We start from the raw sequence: 27,360 nt of genomic DNA, 5'->3' as shown, positions 1-27,360 counted from the left end.
GGTGGCGCTCTCTCTGACGCTGGATCATTGCGTGACTTCACGTTAGTCTCTCGGCCAGTCAGTACGGATAGTCTGCCGCATTGTATGTGTCTTACGGCTGCCTGTTTGTTATCTCCCCAGGAGAAGCGTGGAGATGAGAGGGCAGCGAGCACGGGGTGCTCAGACACTGAGGAGCGGAGACAAGGAACACTAGCACTGGGAAGAGGACATTTCACGGGAGTCGGGAACGCACTGCGGATTTATTGTTATTTTCCATTCACTGTAAATAAACGCACTGCTTGCATTCAGAGCTCCGTGCCTGGCTCCTCCTTCCTCACATCCCCACGGTTGACGCTGGCCAACCGTGACAAATAGCTTTTCTTAGATTCATTATTAGTTCAACATTGACAAATAGTAGTTGACTAATATCAGGAGCCAAAAAGAAAACAAAAAACAAACTAAATAAATATTTCAGACGCTGAAAATAAATTATTACGGTTGTTTAAATTTGCTGTCAGCAAGTTAGGTCTAATGCATGTAGTCAATCTAATGAATCAATATTACATGTAAAAAGTACAGAACTGAAAATGAAACTAAAATATAACGGTAAATGAACTGGTTCTTGTATAAAACCTTTCTACTCTCTACAACTTGCCTCATTCATGCACTCACTTTTTCTCTGTAAGTGCTTTCTATCTAACATTAATACGCATTCATCCTCCCGATGGATGCATCGGAGAGCAACTTGGGGTTAGCATCTTGCCCAAGGATATTTGGCATGCAGGCTGGAGCAGGCGGGGATTGAACCAGCAACTTTCTGATTAGTAGGTTTCCTGCTCTACCTGAGCTACAGACACCCCAATTTGTGGTGCTCTGGAAACAACACGTTCTCATCCCAACAGGTAACGATGCTATGTGACAAATCATCGGTATGTGTAAATGTGTTTTTTGTTCTAATCATGAATCGCTTTGTAAAACAAGACCTGATAGGGTTAAGGTTAAAGTTATGGTTAGAGTTAATGTTAGGGATAGGGCTGGAATGGACGGCTGGAGCCTCTCCTCCAAGTGTGTGTTACTGCCGCCATCAGCATTCTGTTGTATTCTGTTGTCTGCTTTTCTCTGTAAGCGCTTCGAGCCTGTACTTTTTTGCTTTAGCTGAGTAATGAAGTTGAATCAGTACTTTAACTTTCACTGGAACAATAGTATTTTTACTTCTACTTAAGTGGAGAATGTCTGATCTTTTGCCAACTCTGGCTGTCTCTCAGTCTTGGAATACCCACTTGTTGTCCAGCGGTGTCCTGGGAATATGGGAACTAGACAGACTGGGGAAACAATGGGAGGAGACACAAAGATGGAATCACTTTTACCATCTTTTATGTATTTGCTGGTCGTCTTATTTCTTCTATTTTGCAAGCACAGTGTTGCAATCATTGTCTTTGTGGTACAATGACACAGGTAGAATGCAGGTGTTTTCATGTAACACGATGCCAGAAAGATGAGTAATGTGTTTTGAAGAGAAGATAAAACATCATGTTTGAACAAAGATAAGCAGCAGACACGTCTGTGTGTGAGTTGTTCAGGTTCAGTAAGAAGGTAATATGTCTGCAGAATTTGTAATTCTTATGAAGATATTGCTTGTACAATAAATAAAATCCCTTTAACTTCTTCTGGAGAGTGTCTTTATATATTTAGTCATTTTGGGGCGATCCTTTATTTAGTAGTAACTCTAGTCGGGGATATATATCAGAGTTTACTTTCAGATATGAGCATTGTGTTTCCTGTGGATGAATGAATGAATTATTTATTTATGTAATTTTTGAAAGACTGGCTCATGTAAAATCTCTGAAAGTATGACAAAGCTCTCCTGTTACACTTTATGGACACCTGAGCGTCACCATGAGGGCCTGTCTTTATTCACTTTATTCACTGAAATCCACTTTTATAATGAATTCACAGTAATCACTGACACCTTCAGAGCATTACATTCATTAAAGACGTCTTCTACACCTACTCTTCCAGACGACCGACACATACTTCAACCACTGCAGGTTAACCAGCCACTCATCAGTAAAGCAAAAACTAAATGTAAATGTCCTCATGTGGAAAAGACTGAAACACAACTCCCATATATCACTAATGTAACAGATCCATTTAGGGAGAGTGAGAACACTAGGCTGGATGTGTTTTAATGCAGGAACATTCATCATGTCTTCAGTTCAACAAATCATTTACATTGAATATGTGAGCTGGATGGTTACACGACACAATGTGATTGTCAACAATAACTGCAATGAACGCTGGTTTGAGGGCGGAGTCAAGGAGGCCATTTACGTGAAAAGGGAAAGACCCTCTCTGAATCAAGGAGGGGGCCTAAGGGTACATCTGTCACCATCTTACAATGCTGTGATTGCAGCCGTTCTCCAACTCTCTGTGAATGGTACTCAGGACCATTGATCAGTGGTTGTTGATCAATGGTCATGAGAATTTGCATAATCATGATTAAGGAACTGACCTCCCAGCCCATTGTTCCTTCAGTCGGCTGGTTTCTCTGACTGAAAACGCTACGTCCAGAAGAACAGAATCAACTTTTGGAGATTTACTTCCCTGATGATTGAGCACGCATCAAGACCTTTTAATCAGGCCAACAAATATCTTGTACTCAATTTTAGCAGCAGCCATTGTGACACTGATGATAAAACTTGTGTAAAAGTGCGAAGCTGTAAAAAAGTAATTATAAAAAAGCGTTTTTGTAGCTGAATGTTACTGGATAGCTGTTTCATCTGTAACACATCAAAATAACCTGCTAAGGTTTAATAGGCTATAAGGAACACACTCACTTCCTGAGCCCTGGGCAATAAGAGACGTTTTGTGTTTTATGATTTATTGATATGTTTGATCCTTTCTGAGCTGCGTTAATGAAGCAGTCATTAGAGCACCATGTCCGCTAGAATAGTTCTGTAGTTTGATGCTTGAGTCGTTGCAGACTTGTTGAAACTCCCTCACCCGTCAAAGCAGCGTCTTTGTTATTCGAGTCCAGCAGATGGCAGTGTTTCACTGTCTGACGGCTGTCTGAAGCTTCAGCTGGATTATCCGTTTTCATGTTTGATTAGAGGTTTGTGTGTGTGTGTGTGTGTGTGTGGGTTTTTAGCCACGAGTTGTCCACGATAAAGCATATTGAATGGCCTGTCTAATATTGTTAGAATTCTCCTTTGGGTTAGTTTCATTACTCAATCGGGACATTTATTTGGAAAAAGAAAAAAAGAGGGGAAAAAAAGAAAAAAAAAGAAAAGAATTAAAAATAAATAAATCCTCATAGTTTACATTTACAAATATCAATACTGAATGTTACGTCCCTCTGCAGCTTCTAATCGTCTCAGTGTTTTCAGCTGGTGCTAATTGGCCACACCTAGTCAGGTGTGGATAAAAGCATACCTGAGGCAAGCTTCCCAGCAGTGCACTAGTCTTTGCCTTGGTGGCACCAGCCATTTTAGCCAACCTGGTTTTCCATTTTAGGATGAAACCTCTTCTCACCCACACTCTGCTATTCATCTCTGTTTTTATGTTGCGGCTTTTGAGCCGGGTCGTAACATGAGTATAATCACACTGGAAGTACCAGCATCAGGAATGTGGCTTCTTCTTTTTGGATCTATAATATTTAGTCTGGTTAGTTATTGTTACTGTAACCAGTGCAAAATCTGCTCTGATGACTCAACGTTAATGTTTGAGCCCCTGAGCGCTAAAAGAAGTGTTTTGTAAAGTATTAAAACTACCTTTAATGGAAGGAAAAACGGATCACTGCTTCCTATAAGAGTTGGTTTTCTCTGTGTGTGTAGCCACTCTGTGCCTGGTGGACTTGGCTGGCAGTGAGCGAATGGTGAAGAGCCAGTCTCAGGGTGACCATTTCAAAGAGATGACCGCCATCAACAGCTCACTGTCCAACCTGGGCGTCGTTATCGCCGCTCTGGCCAAAAAGGTCTGCAGCTGCAGTTTCTGTAGTCTTAGATGTCACACCTGCTTTCTTTACATTTACAGTATTAATGATTTTTTTGGCCTTTGTGTTCCAGGAGACTTACGTAGCTTACAGGAACTCGAAGCTCACGTACCTCCTTCAGGGATGTTTGGGGGGGAAACGGCAAAACGTGAGTTTGTTGACATCACAAATCTTTATAATGACGACACATAAAACTGAAGGAATTTATCCCCAAAAAATATTTAACAGCGTTTGATCTCACCACTTCAGATTGTGACTGTTTATTCTTTGGCACTAATTTTGGATGTCTTTATTTGCAGCTTGATGTTTGTTAACATTGCTCCGGAGCCCGACAGCTTTGGGGAAACTCTGAACTCATTGAGGTTTGCCAGCAAGGTCAGTGCAGTCTTGTTTCCAGTGTTCATTGGACAGAGTACATTAATGATGTCCTTACATCAGCTGTTTATGGTAAACCAAAGCCATACTCCATATCCATTTTAATACCTTGGTGTGTAATTCATACTCACATTTTGTCTGAAGAGTAGGGATGTTCCTGGTGTCTTATTTACTAGTCGACTAATCGAGGGGGAAATAATTAGACTAACCAACTAATGTAAAACTAAGGAACATTCAGATATTGAGTTGATTTTCAGAACTGATTAATAGAAACTGTCAAACTAGACGCAGAGGTATCTTAAACCATTTATCACATTCTGTTAAATACAAATGAAAATGCATTACTACAAAAGATGTTCTATTAAAATATGACAATCATTTGAGAATCTAAAAGTACGTCTAAGTGTGGCGAGAATGATTCAGGTAATACATTATACAGCTGTTTTCTAGTCAGGTTGTGGGGGCAGCAGGAAGGACTACTCCTGACCACAGCTGATAGATGTAAACTGGCTAGCATGACCAAGGATGCTGGGGCCTCATACTGGTAGGACGTGCCCAGCTGGAACAGCCTCCTGGCCAAGGTGGCTGTCACCTTTTGATGTGAAGGAGTAGTGACTCTACTCTGAGCCCCTCCCCCATTGACTTAACTGCTCTCCTAAAGGAGAGGTTTTCCACCTCTCAGGAAACTAATTTCCTCTGCGTGTATCTGCGATCTCAGTGTTAACAAGAAGATCAGGGTAGATTAATAGATTTATGGCGTTTCTCAACAACAGTGCACCATCTGGTGGTAGATCGCTGCCTAACATTTAGAACACAATGTACCAGCATTGGGCATCAATTAAAATGTTAACAATTACATTGAACGACTGGTAAGTCTGATACAGACTAGTGACAATTAGTCGACTAGTCACATAAATCCCTGATAGAGCCCACAGAAGTGGCCTGCACCATGTGCGTGGCTTGCTTTGCAGTTTAACCACCAAAACACTCGTCTGCAGTGGAATTTCTTTGAGCTAATCGATTCATTTATTTCATTTCTTCTTCTAATTAATGTGGAAAATGGTGGCAAAGGTGGCTGAAATGAGTGATTCCTAGAGTTACATGTCAGTTTACAGCATAGGGATTAAGTTTACAGTATAAATACCACTGAATTGTACAAGGATTTGAAGTTTCACTGTAACTTTAACATTTTTGACAATTTTGTTTTGTTTTCTCCCCCACAGGTGAACGACTGCGTCATCAGGACAGCGACTGCCAACAAAAACTAGAAATTATTAAAAAAAAAAACCCTGAGTTTTCTACTTTTTAGGTTCATCTCAGGTTTCCACGCTGAGTTGGTCATGATAGTTGCCATGTGTGATGGCATGCCACACATGGTAAGCTCCACACCTCACCACCCGTTGATTCACTTTAGTTTAATTTACAGTCACTACTTTAAAATATTCCATTTATTGTTCAATATCGTTTCTTTATTAAATGTATTCATTTTTCCATCACACCTTCCAATGTTTATATGGCGTGCACACATATTAACCTTGCAAGGTCAAAGCTCTGTTTTATGTTATATTAATACATCTTTGTTTGAGTTACCTGGGGGTTGGTGTCTCCTCCTGTCTGGCAAAGGGCTGGGAGACCTGAAGTACTACTGACAGCCTAATTGGATTGCACCACATGCAGGTGAACGACTGCGTCATCAGGACAACAAAGTAGAAATTATTAAAAGAGTAACTTTTATATATGTGCGTTTAAAGCAGGGTGTCAGTTTTTTTTTTTTTTTTCCACATATGTTGGATTATGTTTCTATATATATACTTTGTAAAGGGTATTTTAAATTAATGAAAATGAATAAATATGATTGTTTCTTTTACCTGTTTCGATGTCTGCCATATCATTAGTATGTTTCGTGGGAATTAAATGTTTATTTAACATGTACGCTATTACATTTACTCTACAAATAAAACCAAATTTAAAGGCTGTTGCATTTTATTGCCTTTTTTCTTTCCTTTTCTTAAAGTTATGAAGGCATCTTGGATGCCATTTCAGTGAGTGGGGGTTAATGCCCCACACTCTTTTCTGTCACTGCTTTGAATGCACAGACTGGTCTTAATGTTGATCTTTGTAATCTTCAGTGTTACGACCCGGCTCAAAAGCCGCAACATAAAAACAGAGATGAATAGCAGAGTGTGGGTGAGAAGAGGTTTCATCCTAAAATGGAAAACCAGGTTGGCTAAAATGGCTGGTGCCACCAAGGCAAAGACTAGTGCACTGCCGGGAAGCTTGCCTCAGGTATGCTTTTATCCACACCTGACTAGGTGTGGCCAATTAGCACCAGCTGAAAACACTGAGACGATTAGAAGCTGCAGAGGGACGTAACACCTCCTCCCTTAAAAGGGTTCCTCTAGGACCCCTAAACAAATTAAAAGTTCCTCTGAAGCAAGTTGGCATCTTTAAGCATGGATGCCCCTACATGAGGATCTGAAGTTGCCACACTGAGCACACAAAAAGTAACATGTGACCAACACAAAAGAGCACAACAGTCAAACCCAAAATGATTACCTGACCTGCTACAACACAAAACCAAAAGTACACTAAAAACAACAAATCCCTTACTTTCCCTACCCTAGTCTTCAGTGGTGTACCAGGCTCGAGGCAACTTTAAACGCGAACTCGAGAGCAGGCAGCAGACCAGAGATATAGTCTCCTACCAAACTCTGAAGCGTACCCCCACCCAGGATAGCCACCAAACACAAACTAAAACAATAAAGCAAAACAACAAACAAGTGCTTCGATGGAAGGGCAGCACAGTCACCCAGCTGAAACACACTAAAGGGAGTTTGCTCAATTACACTGAACACCATCACTCACCCACTTAAAAGCAAAACAAACTGACATTCAGTCTCCACTAAAATGTCCAAAGATCCCGGACGAGCCACCACTTATGTTATGTATAGTGTGATTTGGCCATCTGAACATGCTACCTATATAAATCCCAGCAGGAAGCATGTTTTAATAGTGTGATTGGGTCATCTGAACATGCTACCTATATAAATCCCAGCAGGAAGCATGTTTTAATAGTGTGATTGGGTCATCTGAACACGCTACCTATATAAATCCCAGCAGGAAGCATGTTTTAATAGTGTGATTGGGTCATCTGAACACGCTACCTATATAAATCCCAGCAGGAAGCATGTTTTAATAGTGTGATTGGGTCATCTGAACACGCTACCTATATAAATCCCAGCAGGAAGCATGTTTTAATAGTGTGATTGGGTCATCTGAACATGCTACCTATATAAATCCCAGCAGGAAGCATGTTTTAATAGTGTGATTTGGCCATCTGAACATGCTACCTATATAAATCCCAGCAGGAAGCATGTTTTAATAGTGTGATTGGGTCATCTGAACATGCTACCTATATAAATCCCAGCAGGAAGCATGTTTTAATAGTGTGATTGGGTCATCTGAACACGCTACCTATATAAATCCCAGCAGGAAGCATGTTTTAATAGTGTGATTGGGCCATCTGAACACGCTACCTATATAAATCCCAGCAGGAAGCATGTTTTAATAGTGTGATTGGGCCATCTGAACATGCTACCTATATAAATCCCAGCAGGAAGCATGTTTTAATAGTGTGATTGGGTCATCTGAACATGCTACCTATATAAATCCCAGCAGGAAGCATGTTTTAATAGTGTGATTGGGCCATCTGAACACGCTACCTATATAAATCCCAGCAGGAAGCATGTTTTAATAGTGTGATTGGGCCATCTGAACACGCTACCTATATAAATCCCAGCAGGAAGCATGTTTTAATAGTGTGATTGGGCCATCTGAACACGCTACCTATATAAATCCCAGCAGGAAGCATGTTTTAATAGTGTGATTTGGCCATCTGAACATGCTACCTATATAAATCCCAGCAGGAAGCATGTTTTAATAGTGTGATTGGGTCATCTGAACACGCTACCTATATAAATCCCAGCAGGAAGCATGTTTTAATAGTGTGATTGGGTCATCTGAACACGCTACTGTTAAGATTCAAAGTTGAGGAAGGAGAGTACACACCACCCATGGTCCAGAAGGTCTTTGGTCAAACAATGATTTTAATGAATACACGCGTGGGAAGACAACTCTGTACGCAGACAGGAAGTAGTCTTCGACTTAATCAAAGCATGAACAGATATTTTATGGCATCAGGGTTTGATTTACTGACGCCCCTTCATGCGTCACAGATACATTTTATACATAGATCAGATCAACATCATCATGACTTTTCACCCAGAAAATCATCTTCTATTTTCATGGCTTGGTACTTTCCGTTCTTATCTTAAAATGAATTGTTCCTCTTTCTTGCCGAGACAACAAGGACGGTTCCTCTAAATAAATTTAACTCTATGTGTGTGTGTCACGACCTCACATGCTCTTTCTCAATTCACCTGTTGCACTTCTGACCTTTTACCAGACCAGAAGCTCACTGAGACTATGTGTATGTCTTCTACTAAATAAATGTTTTAACCAAGAACCTCTACTAAAACCTTAATATAAAATGATCTGATATATAAGTGTTTTGTAAGCATGTATTGCAATTCCTTCTATGGCTCCAAGTCACTTGCACAATAGATTGTCCGAACATCGCGCCGAACAAAGCTTCCGACCCCCAATTAATTGACCGAGCTCCAACTCTTTAATAAGCACAGATATGCATTGTGTATAAAATAGTCATAACTGCTTAAGGCCTTCTTAAAGCTATCTGTTACATTGTTAAAGCCTCGTCTTAGCCTGCGGCTCAAAATAACTATCTGCTTTCACTTCTGCATACAACTTCCTGTCAGCCTGCAACTCAGTCTTTCTGAAAGAGACACTGTTTAACCCCTGAATGCAATATAAACTCCAGATTTTATTATTAATGCAATGGTAATGATGACAATTATTTAACAATAGCAGTAAAATAATTTCCCTGCTCCACACTCCCTCTCACGACCTCTGGAACACCAGAGGTCGCAATACATTGTGGTTCAGCAGGCCTCGAGATCTCCAGGATCCTCGCCCCTCCTGTGGTCGCCGAGATCGATCTTCTGCAAAAGAAACAAAACACCTTTTCCTGCACCTCCCTAACTTATCCTATCTGGGACTCTTTAATCAAAAGCCTGATCCTAATTATCTTCTTAACTTATTGACTTGTATTTATGTATACTCTTCAACGTTACTCATCCCTTTAAAACTCTTTAAGCCCTGCTTTCACGTCCGGTTGCTCGCTCTATTTTCCCTTATCTGATCATCAACATCCTGTGCACAAATTGTCGCTGCTGCAAGTTCCTCTACTCTAAAAGAAAACAACCACTTTAATCAATTAAGTTTAAGCATATAAGCAATTACTCCTGTATACATTTCATCATAGCTAAATGCTGCCTTGAAACAACTCCTATGTGTTAACTTCATTTTAACCTCACATTTCCTATGTTATAACCCATTTTGGTATAGCCTTTATATTTCATTTTCTCCCTTTAATGTAACAATACCTTCTAATTCTAGTTTATCAGACTTAACCAAAATATATGCTTTCCTTCCTCTTTGGTCCTTCTTTAAGTTCAGTTAAAAGCTAAATGAATTTAAGGCCTTTTGCCTGGAATCAATACTGTCATGTGTGTTTCTTAACTCTGTGTCTGTAAGCGTGTGCAATCCTTCATGAACTCATATTATCCTCACAGTAGATTGGCTAATCATAGCGCTAGCCAAAGGCTCGTGACCCTCCAGAGACAAATTTGAGCCATAACTCCTTTAAAAGCACAAAATGCAATATGTATAAAAATCATTTCTACGTAGAAGCTCCCCCTTTATCCTAAAGATAAACCTATGTAATATCTGTATGTGTACGCCTACATTATAACCACTTCTTCTAAAAATCAAAAAAGAAATCAAACCTGTTCTACCCCTTCAACCCTCACTAATTTTCCCTCTAAGAATTATTCACAGCTTTGAAAAACCAGCATTGTATCTTCTAAACAGGATTCAGTTCTGTCATGGTCCTGGGCCATGTTGGCCCAGTATTCTTGGTTCCTTGTATTTTCGCTCCTTATTTAGGCCAGGTTTTCTGAGGTGTCCTGTTGTGGTGTTCCCTAAGTGTTTTTTCCCTTTGTGACTCTTACCCCCTTGTGCCCCTCTGTCTATTTATGAGCTCTCGTCTCTCTTTGTGTTTATTCCATGTTTCCCCCAGCCTGTTATGTCTGTGTTCTCCCCGTGCTTTCTCTCCTCCTGTCTGAACCTCTGTGTACTTCCTGTTTTACTTTGACAGTCTCTCGTCAGTATGCGTAATGTTGTGTTCACTCCTGCCCTGTCTCGTTATGTTTATCAGTATCCCCTGTGTTCCCCACCTGTGTGTAATCTCCCTGTGTTCTCTGGGTGTATTTAAGTTGTGTCTTCTGTTATGGTAGTTGCTGGTTCGTCTATGTTGTTTCCCCTCGGTCTCCCTGCGTCTCTTGTGTATTTCCCCGGACCTCCCTGCATCCTCGTTTCTGGTTTGTGTTATTAGCTTACCCAGTTTAGGTTTCCGGTTTCTTGTTTTTCCACCAGTGCTGTTTTGTGCCCACCGTTGTAAATAAATATTCACCTGCACCAGAGCTGCCGCCTTTTGGGTCCTTTTCTACAACTCCACACGGCTTGCCTCGCAAACCGTGACAAGTTCACCTTTAATCCTTTAACCTTAACTTAAAAATAACAGTTTCAGTTTTACCATATCCAAATGATCAAAAACCCAAAAGGTCCTAAAATGATCCTAAATTATTAAACAATTAAATTATTAAACCCTAAACCCCCCTTTATCTTGATACATTTCATGTGTCAAGATACTATACAAAACTTAAAAATGCTCAGTTTCCCCACTCATGATCCAATCTATGTCATAAAAATAAACTTAAAACAGAACAGTTATCAGTCATGTGTTTCTTCAATTAATGATAACTGAGTTACATCAAAAAATATTTCCCCTTTAGCATTTGGCATTCTCCCATCAATATACTATAATCCCATAATCTAACCCCAGTCAACAAAACAAAAATTTTTCTGGTAAAAGCAAATTGTTTGTCCACATTTATTCACCCTCACATTCACTCACACATTCACTCACATGCAGTCACACCATATATTTGCTGATAGTGGAGCTTCCCGCACGATCAGATACTCCACCCTCAGCAAAATGAGCTCAGTCATTTTTTATTTTCCATAGGAAAATATTTCTTTATGCTTTTGGACTGGATTGACTCGCATAAAATCCTTTTTACAGGGACTTACGACCTTGATCAGTCCCCACAGGTAGCTCTCCTCAGCCAATTGTAATCTGGAAAGCCGCCTTATATTTGCTCTTCCCGAGAATTTTCAGCGCCGTTATTCACTGTTGCAGGCCTGCTTAAAACAGAAATGAAAAATAGAGCTGATTGTTAGCTCATAAAAACAAAACAAAATCACCTGACAGGTGTTCTTTAAGTGCACTGTTACAAAATAATGGGCCCAATTTTTTAGACATGTCCATGTTTCCTAAAACTCCCTCTATTAAAAACAAAAATAACAACAACAACCTAACTGACAGAATCAACCCCTCACCACAACAACCTCAACAACCTTAAACACCCAAGTCTTGCCACCACATAATTTGCACACAAAAATCACCCCCTTATGCTCTGTAACATACTTCAATTCAGCATAAAACATAACCCCCTTTGTCATATGGCTTCTTCTATTCCTCAATTACAAACACAAATGTATTTTATTAAACATTCACACCATTGTATCATTCATACAAAATAGCAAGCTGTTCTTCATTGCATATGTTTGTGTTCTTAGCCAAGTTTAGTCTGTATCTATGCATCAATCTCGATGAGCTTGTCTTGTCTTCATAAGGTTAATGCATTTTCTGCTTGTGTATGTGAATTTGCATATGTTGCTTTTGCAGTGTGTCAGACTCCTGCACAATTCTCCACTTAAGCCGTCAGTTTCTTTCCCAAATTTGCTAACCCAAATTTTAAGTTCCCACCTTATTCCTGCTCCTCAGCCAGAAGCTAGGGCCCACTTGTCAGGTTTATGGAGACATGGCGCTGTAAACAATTCAACCAGAAACTTGCCTTGGCATGTCCAGTCAAGTTAACCTACAGGTCTCTTCCGACCGCTGCACGTGGAAAATTGATCCAGATCTGTTTCGCCCCTATAGAAACACAACTGAGACATTTTCATTATTATCATAAGTACTTAAACTACCCGTTTCCCTTTCTCTGGTCAGAAATCCCAACTTATGTCATGTATATACGTGTAAGCAGGTCTTCATTGCTTTCCCTATGTATTTTGTTAATGTTCAGTAAGTGTAAGCTGCTTTCTTCATTGCCTCTATATGTTATAGTCAGGTTTAATTCATGCATCTTTTCCCTGATTTCTTAATTCAAAACTATCTCCCTTCTGATTCTTTCCAGAAATAATTTCACATGTAACACTTTGTCTATGTGTGTTTTCGATTCTTGTTTACCTCTTTGTTTGTGACGGTGGACATCTCTAAACCATCATGAGTTCAAGCTTCACTTTCAGTCCAATTACACCCTGTATTCTCACAGTCGAACTCGTCCGGCTTCACCTCTCACTGGTCACTGTCCTCTTCTCTCAGTGTCCTTTTGTTGTCTTGAATTCCAGCAAACACAGTCTGTTTCTTCTCTGTTTCTCTTCAGTATTTTCCTTTTGGATCAAGTCCCAGCCTGGCAAAATACCACATTCAGTGCCTTTAAACAGTCATGTCACACTGTTCTTACCAGCCTGCTGTCCACCGTGCATGGTTCATCACGTGGTTTCTTCTTTTCTGTTGATCCTCTCAGTCATCTCTTTCAAGATTACTCCAAGCATGGCAAATCTGACAATCAATGTCCAGTGCTTTCCACAGCTCATTGTCCCACTGTTCAACTGCCCAGCCTGTAATTTACAGTACATGTTTCCACCTCGTGGTTCCTTACATGCTGCTGCTGGTGTCGTCAGTGTGGTTTCCGTTGCACTGTCTTTTGCCTGCTATTAATTCTTCTCAAGTCCACGATGTTCTGTCGGTCTTCATCAGGAGATTAACTGTCCTTTGAGCTTCTTCTCAGGATGGGGACAAGTGCGAGGTCAAGCTGTAAAATTTTAAGCCAAAATCTGGCCTGTTTTCTCCCAATTATGCTACTCTAGTAGTTTTGGCGCCGTACTCAAAATTCCAGGTTGAGAGAAGTCCACCTTCATTTATCTGTAATCTGTGTTGACACACTAAAACATACAATTAATATCCTTTTCATTTCTTTTCTCAAAACCTCCATTCGCTTTATCTGCCTAGAGTTTAACTCATCTGTTTCTCTCTCTGGGTGCTCACTCATCACCTTATATGGGCATGCAAACTTCCTGTCACCCACACCATTTCCTGTTACACACACACAGCACGCAGTTGCTCTGCTGTTTCTCCAGGCTAATCAAACTTATTTTGTATTTACAATCTACAAACCCTCTGTAATTCTACTAACTTTTGATCTAAAATGTAGCATCATTCACACAATGATTTCATAATCCTCTCACACACACCTTTTAAATAAACTAAACTCTTATAACATCACTCATGCATCTCTTAAATTAAAAACACTTTCAAACTTTAAAACATCCTACTTTACATCACCCAAGAAATACCTCTCACACCTTTATTCATCATTCAAAACCTTCTAGTCACCGCATTCACACAAGAAATTGAAAAAATAAAACACACCAGCAACTATTGCTGGAGAGAAGTTACTACTGAAAGTAATATGTTAATCTTAAGTATACACAGTGCACTCAATATATTTATATATCTGCATCCAAACTCAGTCAATTACTATACATCCACTACGGCAACTCAAAACTTTATTTATAGTCCTCTAATAAACATAAATGGCATTTTAAACACACACTCAGCAATGTTTGCAGCAGTATTTGTAAAACCAACTGTGGCTTAAACAGTTCACTGCTTACTCATTTGCATTTTCACACACACACACCGTCTGAAAATAGCTCCAGCATTGCCTCAGACTCCTTTCACACAGAGATCTATTATTTTATATTCACAAAGACGTCTTATATTTACAACTGCACAGATTTTATGCCTTTTAACACCTACCGAATTTTGAAAAATTTAAGTTAACGGTCTAACCGATAAAAGTCCAACTTTTTTGTAATCAATTAACCAGTATCTGTCCAACAGTTTCTGGCCTCATCTCTAAAGTCCCTAACTCAATTTAAAAGCGTCAACCAACCCAAACTTTGCCTGAAGCTCTATTTTTGGCATTTCACAGCCAAGGCTTACCTCGAAGTGTTAAGTTAAAGTTACACGCCCGAAGACCAACTTCTCCTGTCCAAAAAAGCGCAGGTACCGTTCCAAACGGTAAGGAGACTAACTCCTAGTTTAATTCCAGGCTGCCCTGTACCCCACAGTTAAACCACACTGAACTATCCCTCTTCGCCGAGAGGTCAATGTCGCGCGTCCACGACAAGGAGGGAGCGTAACCTCCGGGCTCTGCGCTTCCTACCAGTCCAACTGGCGTTCTGGAGTAATTTATAATACTTTGGAACAACAGTAAAACACCCAACAAAGTGTAAGACTGAAGCAGGTCCAACCTTATAACCAAAAAATAACCAAATTCCCTAACATACTAAAATCATTTCCAGCAGTCCAACTGCTTTAAATCCTCAGTACTGTCATGACATTCTCATCAAAATCAAAACAGACATCCACCAGTAACTTCAGTGAGTAGACTTAAATTTTATCATATTCAATTTGGCACACTTTGGAAATAATTCAACAGGTAGTGCCTTACCTTTTGGATAAGCCGGCTTATGCCCACTCACTTAGACCACTGGAATTCATGTCTGCCCGTCAGACCACCTCAGAGACCACCAAATTTCTCCATCTAAACCTCCAATTCTCCCTCCTCAACCACCGGACGAAGCCCCCAAATGTTAAGATTCAAAGTTGAGGAAGGAGAGTACACACCACCCATGGTCCAGAAGGTCTTTGGTCAAACAATGATTTTAATGAATACACGCGTGGGAAGACAACTCTGTACGCAGACAGGAAGTAGTCTTCGACTTAATCAAAGCATGAACAGATATTTTATGGCATCAGGGTTTGATTTACTGACGCCCCTTCATGCGTCACAGATACATTTTATACATAGATCAGATCAACATCATCATGACTTTTCACCCAGAAAATCATCTTCTATTTTCATGGCTTGGTACTTTCCGTTCTTATCTTAAAATGAATTGTTCCTCTTTCTTGCCGAGACAACAAGGACGGTTCCTCTAAATAAATTTAACTCTATGTGTGTGTGTCACGACCTCACATGCTCTTTCTCAATTCACCTGTTGCACTTCTGACCTTTTACCAGACCAGAAGCTCACTGAGACTATGTGTATGTCTTCTACTAAATAAATGTTTTAACCAAGAACCTCTACTAAAACCTTAATATAAAATGATCTGATATATAAGTGTTTTGTAAGCATGTATTGCAATTCCTTCTATGGCTCCAAGTCACTTGCACAATAGATTGTCCGAACATCGCGCCGAACAAAGCTTCCGACCCCCAATTAATTGACCGAGCTCCAACTCTTTAATAAGCACAGATATGCATTGTGTATAAAATAGTCATAACTGCTTAAGGCCTTCTTAAAGCTATCTGTTACATTGTTAAAGCCTCGTCTTAGCCTGCGGCTCAAAATAACTATCTGCTTTCACTTCTGCATACAACTTCCTGTCAGCCTGCAACTCAGTCTTTCTGAAAGAGACACTGTTTAACCCCTGAATGCAATATAAACTCCAGATTTTATTATTAATGCAATGGTAATGATGACAATTATTTAACAATAGCAGTAAAATAATTTCCCTGCTCCACACTACCTATATAAATCCCAGCAGGAAGCATGTTTTAATAGTGTGATTGGGTCATCTGAACATGCTACCTATATAAATCCCAGCAGGAAGCATGTTTTAATAGTGTGATTGGGTCATCTGAACATGCTACCTATATAAATCCCAGCAGGAAGCATGTTTTAATAGTGTGATTTGGCCATCTGAACATGCTACCTATATAAATCCCAGCAGGAAGCATGTTTTAATAGTGTGATTGGGCCATCTGAACATGCTACCTATATAAATCCAAGCAGGAAGCATGTTTTAATAGTGTGATTGGGTCATCTGAACACGCTATCTATATAAATCCCAGCAGGAAGCATGTTTTAATAGTGTGATTGGGTCATCTGAACACGCTACCTATACAACGGAGCCATTAACCACGTAAGGTAGCATATTCTGATAAGTTAGCACGGATTGATAGACAAGACTATAAATTTACGCTACGGTAGGATGTTTTGACAGCACACCGGTTCTCGTCACCAACATTTTTCTTTTGTTAAGCTTACTGTTATCAAGGCATGGTAAATGAACAGTAAACCTTGCCTGATGACTAATCTTCCCGTTTCCCTCTCATTGATTTATTTGGGTTGTCATGGCAGAAGTATTAAACGATGCCTTTTATTAGAACATAAGCATTTAAATGCAGTAATTGTATTTGAATTAGTTAAATATGAGTGGGCAACTCTGACCATGACAAGACTGCATTTGCTCTAAAGAATTAATAAAAAATTTAGACATATTGTTGTCATTATTTTTACTCTTCAATTTTATGTGTTTTTTCTTTAAGATGGTATCAGAAGTTGCTCCTCCACCATGAAAAAAACCATCTGCATATATTCTTTCACTACATCCACGATTCTCCTCTGTGGCCTTCCTCATTCATCCTGTTTGGAGCTTAATGTTCAACATCCTTTATCTGTTAAAATTACAGAAGGAGAAGAAAGTAATCATCAGAGCAGGAATCATGATAAATGATAAATAGATTACCAGTACACACAAACATAACACTTGCATAATTTCTCTGATAACGCTGCATTGGATGGGTTTATTAACGGTGGGCTGAAATTGTACTACAGTCTGCTGGTGAGGAACTTTTTTGAGTGTTGAATAAAATGTCCTCCACAATCTGTATATGAATTGTCATTAAAACCACAGAGATTCTTACTTATAAAGGAAAGAAAAGTGGGACAAAGCCCATCAACATATAATGTATATTTTCTGAAACATTACAAAGATGCAGGTAATTCTGGGTTCACCTGAATTACAGATTAGACTGGTGGACAAACAGAGATGTTGTGTACAACTGGTGACAGCATCAGTGACAACAAATTAATCAGCGAGGCTGGAAGCAGAATTAGGAGGCGTCAGAGTCAGCGAGGGTCAGAGATCGACGAACAAATTGCCCACCTTCATGGATAATGCATCCCCCTCAGAAGGATTCAAAATTAGGCCACGAAGAACAGTTCAGGAAACCTATTTTGTTTCGTCTGTGAAACTGTATAAATAAAATGTAAATTATGTTAAAGGAAAACACATTTGTAAGCCATAAGAAACAAACATGCTTTGCAATATACCTTCAAACATCTGTATAGATTTGATACATTATTTATTAACTGAATTTGCTAACATGTCTTACATAGTGAGTGTGTCACGGCTGCCGAGGCGAGCCGTGCGGAATAAATGAGGATCCAATCACAGGCAGTCGTGGAGAAGTGAAGGTGATTTATTGAACACAAAAAGAATGTGGACAAACAGCAAACGGGGCTCGAACTAAACTAAACTGGGAAACAACTAAACTACAGAGCACAATCCTGATTGAAAACGAGCAGAGGAGAATGACGATGAAAAGCAAGGAGAAGGCACGGTGGATACACTGAGTAATACAGACGAACCAGCAACATGCAGGAGAACACACAGGGCTTAAATACACACACACCAGTAATCAGGGGATGAGAGACAGGAGGGCAACACAGCTGGGAGAAATCAGAGCTGATGGGACAGGGGAAATGTAAACTGAACATACTCACATCAGACAGAGACCTTCACAATAAAACAGGAAACTCAGACACGGGGAACCAAACAAGACACAGATCTAAACAGACAGCTTCACAAACAGATGGGGTGACACCATAGACAGACAGAGACACAGACTCAAAGGCAGACCGAATATCACACATAGAACTCAAACAATAATAATAATCATCATCATCATAATAAACTAGAAAATGATAAGTAAAAGCACTGGGTCACCGACCCAGGACCATGACAGAGTGTTTCTTTTACTGATGATATTTCAGTGATATGTATTTTTTATGACTAAATAATGCTCTATCGAACACCTGGCAATAACAGCAGGTGTGGCAATTTTGTAATTTGTTGTTTAAATTTGATATTATTGTAGGCAGTATATTTTCTTAGCCTTTGTCATACTCATGCTTAACCCTCTCAGGCTCAAATTAAGTTTTTGTTGCTAATGCACAAAAGAATACCTGCAGTGGTACTTCTGAGTAAAAAACTCATGAAATATGTATGTGGGGTGATCAGGTTGTTAGCTTTTAACTGTTGCATATCTGCAATGCCTGCCTTGAGAGGGTTAACAAAGCAATCTCAGAAACCGTACAGTAATCTTGGGTGTGTGGGGGTCACCCAGAGTCAGAATCTAGTGAGATATCAGTGTCACCTCTTACAGTTTTCCTGTAATCTGAGCTCAAATATGAGAAAATATAGAGTACAGTACAGTAAATTGGGTAAATTTTACTGTTAATTTTCTCTGAATCGTACAGTAATTTGGGCTGTGGATCACAGGGTGGAGTGGAAAAAGTGGAAAAGTGGAGATGAACCAAAACTGGGAGTGGATTGTGAAGTACAATAGTGTCAGGACCAGAGTTGGTCAAGTTACTTGAAAAAAGTAATCAGTAACTAATTACTGATTACTTCCCCCAAAAAGTAATCCTGTTACTTTACTGATTACTTATTTTCAAAAGTAATTAATTACTTAGTTACATTTTAAAAACACGATTTACAACCTGAATAGGTGATAAAGTGATAGATCTTTCAGCCCAATTCTACTTTTTCTGCATAATTCATCATATAAAATGTAATCAAATGGAAAAGTCTCTCTTTTTAAAACTTGTTTAATTAGTTTTAATCTTTTAACTTTATGCATCAACCAAAAATTGAATTATATGTAACATTCTCTGACTGGAAGAAATTTGTTTAATATTTAAACTTATTTTCTGCCCATTCCAGCACATAAAATAAAATATTTTTTGTGTTTACACTCACTCTTTCAAATAGATGCAAGTAAAACACAGCAGAAAATAAATAAAATCAAAGACTAGCGGTCCTTTGGCTCTATTTTCACCTGTAAAGCAGGAGTAGGGTAGGCGGAGGTTTACCCTGGTGCAGGTGTGCCGCGGTCAGTTGAAGAATCCGCGAGTTTCTCTGTGACTTTCCCATTACGTCATAGCGCACTCGGTGCTTGCTTGGAAGTTTAGGGGGTTTTTTCGCCGTAAAAAGAAGTTTTCTTCCCACGCACAACGGACACTAATGTTTTTGTCACTTTTTATGGAATCAAACTCAAAGTAAGGTCAGTACTTCTACGCTTTAAACGCTGCACGCTCATACTCTCTCCCGCACTCGATATATTATCCATTGTTGATCTGCACACAGCTGTTGTCACGGACGTTGCACTTGCTTACGTCACTGTCATGAGACATTCTCGCAAAAAAATCACTGTTTTAGTAACGCAGCGTTCCTACGGGAAAGTAACGGTAATCTAATTATCGTTTTTGCAATAGTAATCCCTTACTTTACTTGTTACTTGAAAAAAGTAATCGGATTACAAGTAACGCGTTACTGCCCATCTCTGGTCAGGACACAAAAGACTGCATTTCTAAGCCAGTCGGCACCCGTACCGTAATATGCATAAGAATAGTGCAACAACATTTTAGGTGCGGCTGGCTTGACTGTGTGGTCGTAAGTGAGGGCTCACTTGACCGCGGTCAAATATGGTGCTGGAGAAACAAACTACAGAGAACTTCGTAAAGAGAGTATTGAGTGCTTTGGCGATGTAAATGGACTGGTTCTTATATAGTACTCAAAGCACTTTAAAGAACTTGCCTCATTCAGGTGTACGCAAGCACTTTTCTCTGTAAGCACTTTCTGTGTAATGTTCACACACATTCGGAGAGCAACTCTGGGTTGGTATCTTGCCCAGGGATATTTGGCATGCAGACGGGGATTGAAGCACCTTCCTCTACTACCTGAGCAAAGCCACCCCATGTTCGTCTGTGCACAGATTTCTTTCAATACAGTATTATCACAATTGTGCAAAAATACAGGCATGAAAGCTTAAAGTGCGCAATCACAATAAAGGTGACGCTCAGAGACTGACTGAGTGATCTGAGAACTCATCAGCCCTCATCACTGCCTTCACTTACTTGCTGCTATGTGTGCAGGAATAACATAGTTATGCAGTTATCTGGGACTCTCCACCATTTGACCTTAGAACTGAAGAAGCTTCTCGGATGAGAGGTGAAACGTCTTCAAGTAACTTAAAGAAGTCCAGACGCTTTTCTTTACAAGCTCCTTTGACCAGTTATGCAGTTACTTTCTCAGTCTGCTAGAGCCTCCACTTGAACGCAAGAACCTTCATTTATCTTCTCAAACGGAATTCAAAATGTTTTTTACAAATTGAAGGATTAAGATATAAATCGTAGAAGCATCGATCCACACATTCAAAGAAGAACAACCCAACAAACTCTTCATAAAACTCCAAGAGATATGAAAATCTTTATTTCTGTCTATTCTGTGTTGTTAATAACATCACATCTTCACATAGTAGCAAAAACATATTAAACAAACATTAATCTCAACATGCATACTGTACTTCAAGTTTCTCTCATGGAAAGGCCAGTGTTACTTTTATAGTATCCTTTCCATAAATATCATAAATATCTTTACCCATGTAGTGGAATTATTTTATTTTTTCATTTTAGTTAACAAGTATAATGTGACCACATTCACTTTTTATCAGGACAAGCTACACCACCACGGTGGTTAGCATACAATAACACTGCCTTGTTCTCAAAGCTTCTTGCTAACTGTACTTTTTTCTGAGATGTTCTCTTTAAGTAAGGATACTGAAAGTGTAAGCAGTGTATGCGGTCACATCACGTGCTTAAGGTTGTGTTAGCACTGATAATTCCTTCACAGTTCTTTAAAGATGCTGAAGTCATCATATCAGCTGTAAATGCAGTGCTGCTGCTGTCCTTACGCTATACTTTCAAGCATCACACTTTCTTACTGACCAGTTTATTTCCACTTTTTATGCTCTAGTATGGTGTGACTGAATGAAGTCAGCAAACCAAATTCTGTCCATCTGAGGATGAGAAGAAACTTGCATGAAATGGGAAGAATGAGATGAAGATGGCTCCTATGCTTTAGACGTGGCACTGTTTCTGCCATTGTAAGTACGCTAATGCGTGAAAGATCCATTAAAAGTCTGACACTTCACTCTTCAGCTGGAGCGTCCATCAAGTTTTACATTCCAGGTTTCCTCGTTGGGATTACGACTCAGACGATGATGTGAAAAATTAGTTATTACATTAAACCCATAAAATCAACACTGGCAAAAAAGCCGTGCACTTCACAGAGCAGCTTTCTATGGCCGAGCAGCTCCTGCAGGTGTAAGGTGTAGGTGTCACAGCACTCTGGTCCAAAGAGGTTATGTGCAGCATGCAGACAGAAAATGGCTTTACAGAATATGACTGAATGTTGAGGCACCAAAACACACTCAGTCTGCCCCTCAGTCTGATCAAGAAGAAAACCTGACTGAGCGCTTCATAACATCAGTACGATGATGTCCCAGAGGCCATGTTCAGGTTATTCTCCCGTCCACACTGAGCGGGCGGATCAGTGGAGTCTGCATTAGCTTTAACAGAAAGGTCTGATTTAAGCAGGTAAGCTGAATAGACAAGAAAAGCTAGAAAGCTTTATCAACTATAACCCCAGCGAGGACCTTGACAGGTGTCTTGTGTACAGGTGAAGGCTGGACAGTCAGCAGGATACCTTCCTAACATTTGTCATTCCCAGCATTGAACCGTTTCCTGGCACAGCCTCAGTGAAACAGAGCATCGTTTCCACCCCACAGTTACAGACAGGCTGTGCTTTTCTTTGGTAACACCGTCGAAAGACAAGCCCCGTGTCCTCTCTCAGTAGCTGCTTTCGTGTCCTGTCAGGATGTACAGGCTGCTCAGTGCTGACGGGTCATCAGTCGGTGTGCTCTGAAGGATGATGTCTCTGCACATTGTCAGCAAATGAGAAGGAGATGAGTTGTAAAGGAGAGCCAGAGAAAGGCAGTACTAACCTAAAGCCAGTGCCTCCACCTGCTTCTACTCCTCCCACCTCTAGTACTAACACTACTCTACTGATACTACAACCACTGTAGTTTGACTTTAATGCTACACACTGGTACAGTACTGGTACACTTACTGGAGTTTTACTCCTGTTCCTGCTCATCACCACGCCTACTACTTTTTTAAACTTTATGATAAGTGTGAACATTTACACACCAGCATACAAACAAGTTTAAAGTAAAGGAAGCAAAGAGCTGAGAAATACATAAAACATAACACAGAAGAAAAAGAAACCTTTGCAGGGATTCCTTCTACACCCAGTTTGAGTAAAAACTAACTGAAACACAAGGAAAGAAGATAAGATCCACTAAAATAAGGGTTGTATAATAATACTTAGTACTGGCAGCCACCAGCGCTAAGCCTCAGCCTCCCAGTAGACACACCTATGGTACCGATTTAAAATCCTACATGTCTTTGTTCTCAGGTTATCACGTTCACAAACTTTGGTGTCCACGCTATTTGCCTGCCAGGCTGACAATGATTTAGATCACAGAAACATTTTTAAGCTGTTATTCCTGGTTTCACAGTGGAAAACTCCGGGTAACGTCCATTATCTTTGCTCCTGTATAAGACTTTCCTGAATGCTGAGGTTTGGTCTTCCACATGAAATTCAGTACTTTTGTTTCAGTTTCATTAATGATGCATTGATTTTGGACATCTATGTAATACATATGTGATACACGACAGTCTTTGAGTCCGTCCTTCTCATATATAATCCCACTGTTTTTGCACTTCAGATGATTCCAGTAATGACTGATTTAAAAAAGAAAAGTGAAATATTTCTAATGAACTCACCACGATTCTTATTACAAACTTCATTAAGAGCTGCTGGATCAACAGGGGTGTCCTGGATTTGTTAGTAATATAATATAGTAATATATTATTATTAGTTTTAATTATTTAGTCAAAAATCAATTCCAGACTGCTCTGAGCAACATGCTGCAGCGAGACTCCTGACAGGGACTAGAAACAGAACATTTATTGGCTCCCTGTTTTATCCAGAATAAAAGATTCAAAATCCTCACATAAAAGGTTTTGAATAATCAGCCCCTGTCTTATCTTAATGACCTTATAGTACCATATCACCCCATTAGAGCACTTCGTTCCAAGTATTTAAAAGTAAAATGGGAGCCAGACCCTTCGGTTTCCAGGCCCCTCTTGGTAAATGGTAAATGGACCGGTTCTTATATAGTGGTTTTCTACTCTGAGCACTCAAAGCTTGCCTCATTCACCCGTTCACACCCATTCATACTCTGACGGATGCACCGAAGAGCAACTTTCATGCAGGATATCTGGCATGTAGACGGGGAGTAGGTGACCTGCTCCCCCACCTGAGCTACAGCCACCACTTCTGTGGAACCAGCTTCCAGTTTGGGTTTGGGAGACAGACACCCTCTCTACTTTTAACATTAGGCTTAGGGATGGGTATCGAAAACCGGTTCTTGTTGAGAACCGGTTCCCACTGTTTCAATTCCTTGGAATCGTTTGCCACTTTTAAAAACGATTCCCTTATCGATTTCAGTCGCCCCGAATGACGTCATCACGTTGAGTAGCGTCTTTTACCCAGTAGGAAACACGGCGCCTAAGCGGCACAAACGCTCAAAAGTTTGGTTACACTTTATGAGAAAGGATGACAACAGGGCAACGTGCAATACTTGCAAAGTAGAGATTTCATCAAAGGGAGGAAACACTACGAATATGCAAAAGCATTTGCTCAAAAAACACGCGATTGCTTTCAACGAATGTCGTGTTTTTGATCCGCTCCGGACTAGCGAAGCTCAACCCAGCAGCAGCGGTAGCGTTTCCACGTCCTCTCCCGTTAATACTGCAGGTAACTAATCAATTAGCATTGCATATTATGTTAGCGCGATTTACCTTATTACAAAACCTGCTATTACTGTGCGTTGCATTTAGATAACCATGATGAGAGAGACAGAGTCTGGCTGGCTCAGATGCTGGCAGTTCTCGCTGCAGTCTACCGGTAGCGTCTCCTTTCAGGCCAGGATAGACGAATGTCACCCAGCAGTGTCTAAGTTTGTGGTCAAAGGCTTGCACCCATTTGCCACAGCAGATGCCCCCGATTTCACTTTGGTAAGTGAATGTGTTTAATTGTAGGCAGGGACATTACTGGATATTCTTGTGTAATTGCTACAGAATAATTTATGTTAAACTTTGTTATTGCTACAGGAGAATATTTATTTTATTATTTTACATATACATTTTTTTTCCTGGGGACCCTGTGACACCCCATTGAAGAGCCGTAGGCTGTGGATCTCTTAAGATCCCACTGCTGGGTTTGTAAGGCCATGTTACTCCTAAATTTCTATCTTGTTCAAAGAGAAGATATAAAACAAAGTTCTAAGCTAATCGACCTTAGTGTTCTCCTTTTTTAAAAATAAGAATCGATAAGAGAATCGATAAGGAATCGAATCGTTAAACAGAATCGAAAATGGAATCGGAATCGTTAAAATCTTATCAATACCCATCCCTAATTAGGCTTCAAACTTTCCTTTCTTCCCTGAATCCTCCCTTAGTTAGCCTAAGTCTAGGCTGCTGGCGGGTTCCCGTGATGCACCAAGTGTTTCTTCTTCAGTCGCCCTTTTCACTCACTATCTGTTTAAACACCTCTCTGCATTCAATCATTAGTTGAGAATATTCTCTGGCTCTCTTCCCCAGATTGTCTTTGTCCCGTCTTCCTCCTCTCACCCCCCCAACCAATCGCAGCAGATGCCCGCCCCTCCCCCAGCCTGGTTCAGGTTTTCACCTGCTAAAAGGGAGTTTTTCACCTTTGTGCACCATAATTGCAGGGCCTTTACCTTACAATATACAGTGTCTTGAAGTGACTATTGTTGTGATTTGGTACTAGAATAAAGAAAATTAGCACTAAGGAAAGTAGTTTTCTGTACAAAGTGTCAGGTAGACGGTAGTTGGTAACTTTAATGGCTGTTTTTCTTTGGAGGGCTGCATGCAAACACATAGGCTGCATTTCCTAAATCCTTGGATCTGAGTAACCAACAGAACAAACACTCTAGTGTGACTCCTGCTTTAATGCTACCATTAATGCTAGCAGTATTCATGCTACTTCCACATGCTACTCTGAAAATCACTTCCAGGTCTATTAACAATAGTATCAAGAAAAATACTATCCTGATTACTTCTGATGTACTAGGATTACTAGTTTCTCACAGTGATTGATAGCTCTTGTCAGCATACAGTTAACATACCTGTTTGTTCCCAGAACTCTGAACACACGACTCTCATCTGTAATTTCTTGTGTTACCTGCACATAAAGTGAAAATTCACATGTGTAATGACTTAGAACTAATATGATAAGCACATGATACGAGCTCAGCCAACGTTGGATGAATTTACTAGTTCATCACCTCATCTGAATGGAAACTCCTCCCTTTGAGGCCATGCTTCCAGAATGCCAGCACACTATCCTGCAAGCAGACTGACAGAACAGGAGGTGTCACTCAGCTTTCAGGACACACATCAGCTCTCATTCACTTTGTTTGTCACATCATCATTTCTACCTAGTGTTTCAATGGGGAAGTCAAAGACTATTTCTGCAGCCAGCTGTCTGGATGGAAGTCCTTGCAGGTTCACGATCTTTACAGTTCCTGTCCAAACAGTACACAGATTGAGAATGAGCATGAAAGACATTTGAAGGATTCACAATATGCGAGGGGACTTACTTTCCAAGGTGATGAGAACAGTGTCTCGGTCCAGCTGGGTTACCTGCACGACTCTGAGTGCTCCACTATCTCCTGATGCACGGAAAGAAGGAAGCTTGTTGCAACAAGTTGAAGCTTGAAGCTTCAGGAAGTCAGCAGAGACACGCAGAAACGGTCCTACCTGGCACTGGAACAGGAGCGCCGTTCAGCTCTATAATATCAAACCTGAGCTGTTGGCCGGTTGGTGGTTTATCATTACTACAGTCTCTCACTCCAACACACAGCTGAGAAGAGAATCTGGGAGTCTGATGGCGAGTTGCTGTGAAACAGTCACCAAGGAAAACAAAAAAAACTAAATAAATTCTCATGGATGGTTAAGTGATGCTTGTTAAACCTGAGCTGAACCTGTTCATACAACCGTCAAAAACAGCACAACAGAATTCTTGTATGATTATTAAATCTTGAGATTAAAGATAAACCGATGCCATCCACCCATCCATCCATCCATCCATCCATCCACCCACCCATCCATCCATCCATCCATCCATCCACCCGTCCATCCGTCCAGCCGTCCATCCATTCATCCATCCATTCATCCATCCATCCATCCACCCACCCATCCATCCATCCATCCATCCATCCATCCATCCACCCGTCCATCCGTCCAGCCGTCCATCTATTCATCCATCCATCCATCCATCCATCCATCCATCCATCCACCCGTCCATCCGTCCAGCCGTCCATCCATTCATCCATCCATCCATCCATCCATCCATCCATCCGTCCAGCCGTCCATCCATTCATCCATCCATCCATCCATCCACCCGTCCATCTGTTCGTCCAAATATCCACCCACCCATCCATCCATCCATCCATCCATCCATCCATCCATCCATCCATCCATCCATCCATCCACCCATCCGTCCATCCATCCACCCACCCATCCCTCCATCCATCCATCCATCCATCCATCCATCC

The 27,360-nt window shown here is 40.4% G+C and overlaps 2 protein-coding genes across 2 annotated transcripts in view; one reads left to right on the top strand and one right to left on the bottom strand.

Annotated features, from left to right (window-relative positions):
* The window catches only part of LOC146577727 (protein NLRC3-like), a 620,451-nt gene that overhangs the window by 311,388 nt on the left and 281,703 nt on the right, over positions 1-27,360 (top strand). The gene's annotated exons all lie outside the window — the stretch shown is intronic.
* LOC146577733 (mitogen-activated protein kinase kinase kinase kinase 2-like) lies at positions 21,785-26,905 on the bottom strand. The gene is made up of 6 exons (XM_085268400.1): positions 26,564-26,905; positions 26,404-26,475; positions 26,242-26,328; positions 26,089-26,159; positions 25,930-25,985; positions 21,785-22,589 (listed from the first exon to the last, which is right to left on the bottom strand). The coding sequence occupies exons 1-6, from the start codon at positions 26,748-26,750 to the stop codon at positions 22,502-22,504; spliced, it is 561 nt and encodes a 186-aa protein (XP_085124526.1). The 5' UTR covers positions 26,751-26,905; the 3' UTR covers positions 21,785-22,501.

Source organism: Mchenga conophoros, linkage group LG3 (assembly GCF_057382185.1).
Source record: "Mchenga conophoros isolate Kocher_MC1m ecotype Shallow Benthic linkage group LG3, M_conophoros_male_GT1.1, whole genome shotgun sequence".
NCBI classification, from domain to species: domain Eukaryota; kingdom Metazoa; phylum Chordata; class Actinopteri; order Cichliformes; family Cichlidae; genus Mchenga; species Mchenga conophoros.
This window is presented reverse-complemented; position numbering and strand designations above follow the sequence as displayed.

Excerpts from the sequence above, each read along its gene's own strand:
- LOC146577733 (XM_085268400.1), bottom strand. The coding sequence starts at position 26,750 with ATGAGAATTTATTTAGTTTTTTTTGTTTTCCTTGGTGACTGTTTCACA. Across the intron at positions 26,160-26,241 it reads CTTCCCCATTGAAACACTAG|TCTGCTTGCAGGATAGTGTG; the intron begins GTAGAAATGATG and ends CTGTTCTGTCAG. Across the intron at positions 25,986-26,088 it reads GGAGTTTCCATTCAGATGAG|GTAACACAAGAAATTACAGA; the intron begins GTGATGAACTAG and ends CTTTATGTGCAG.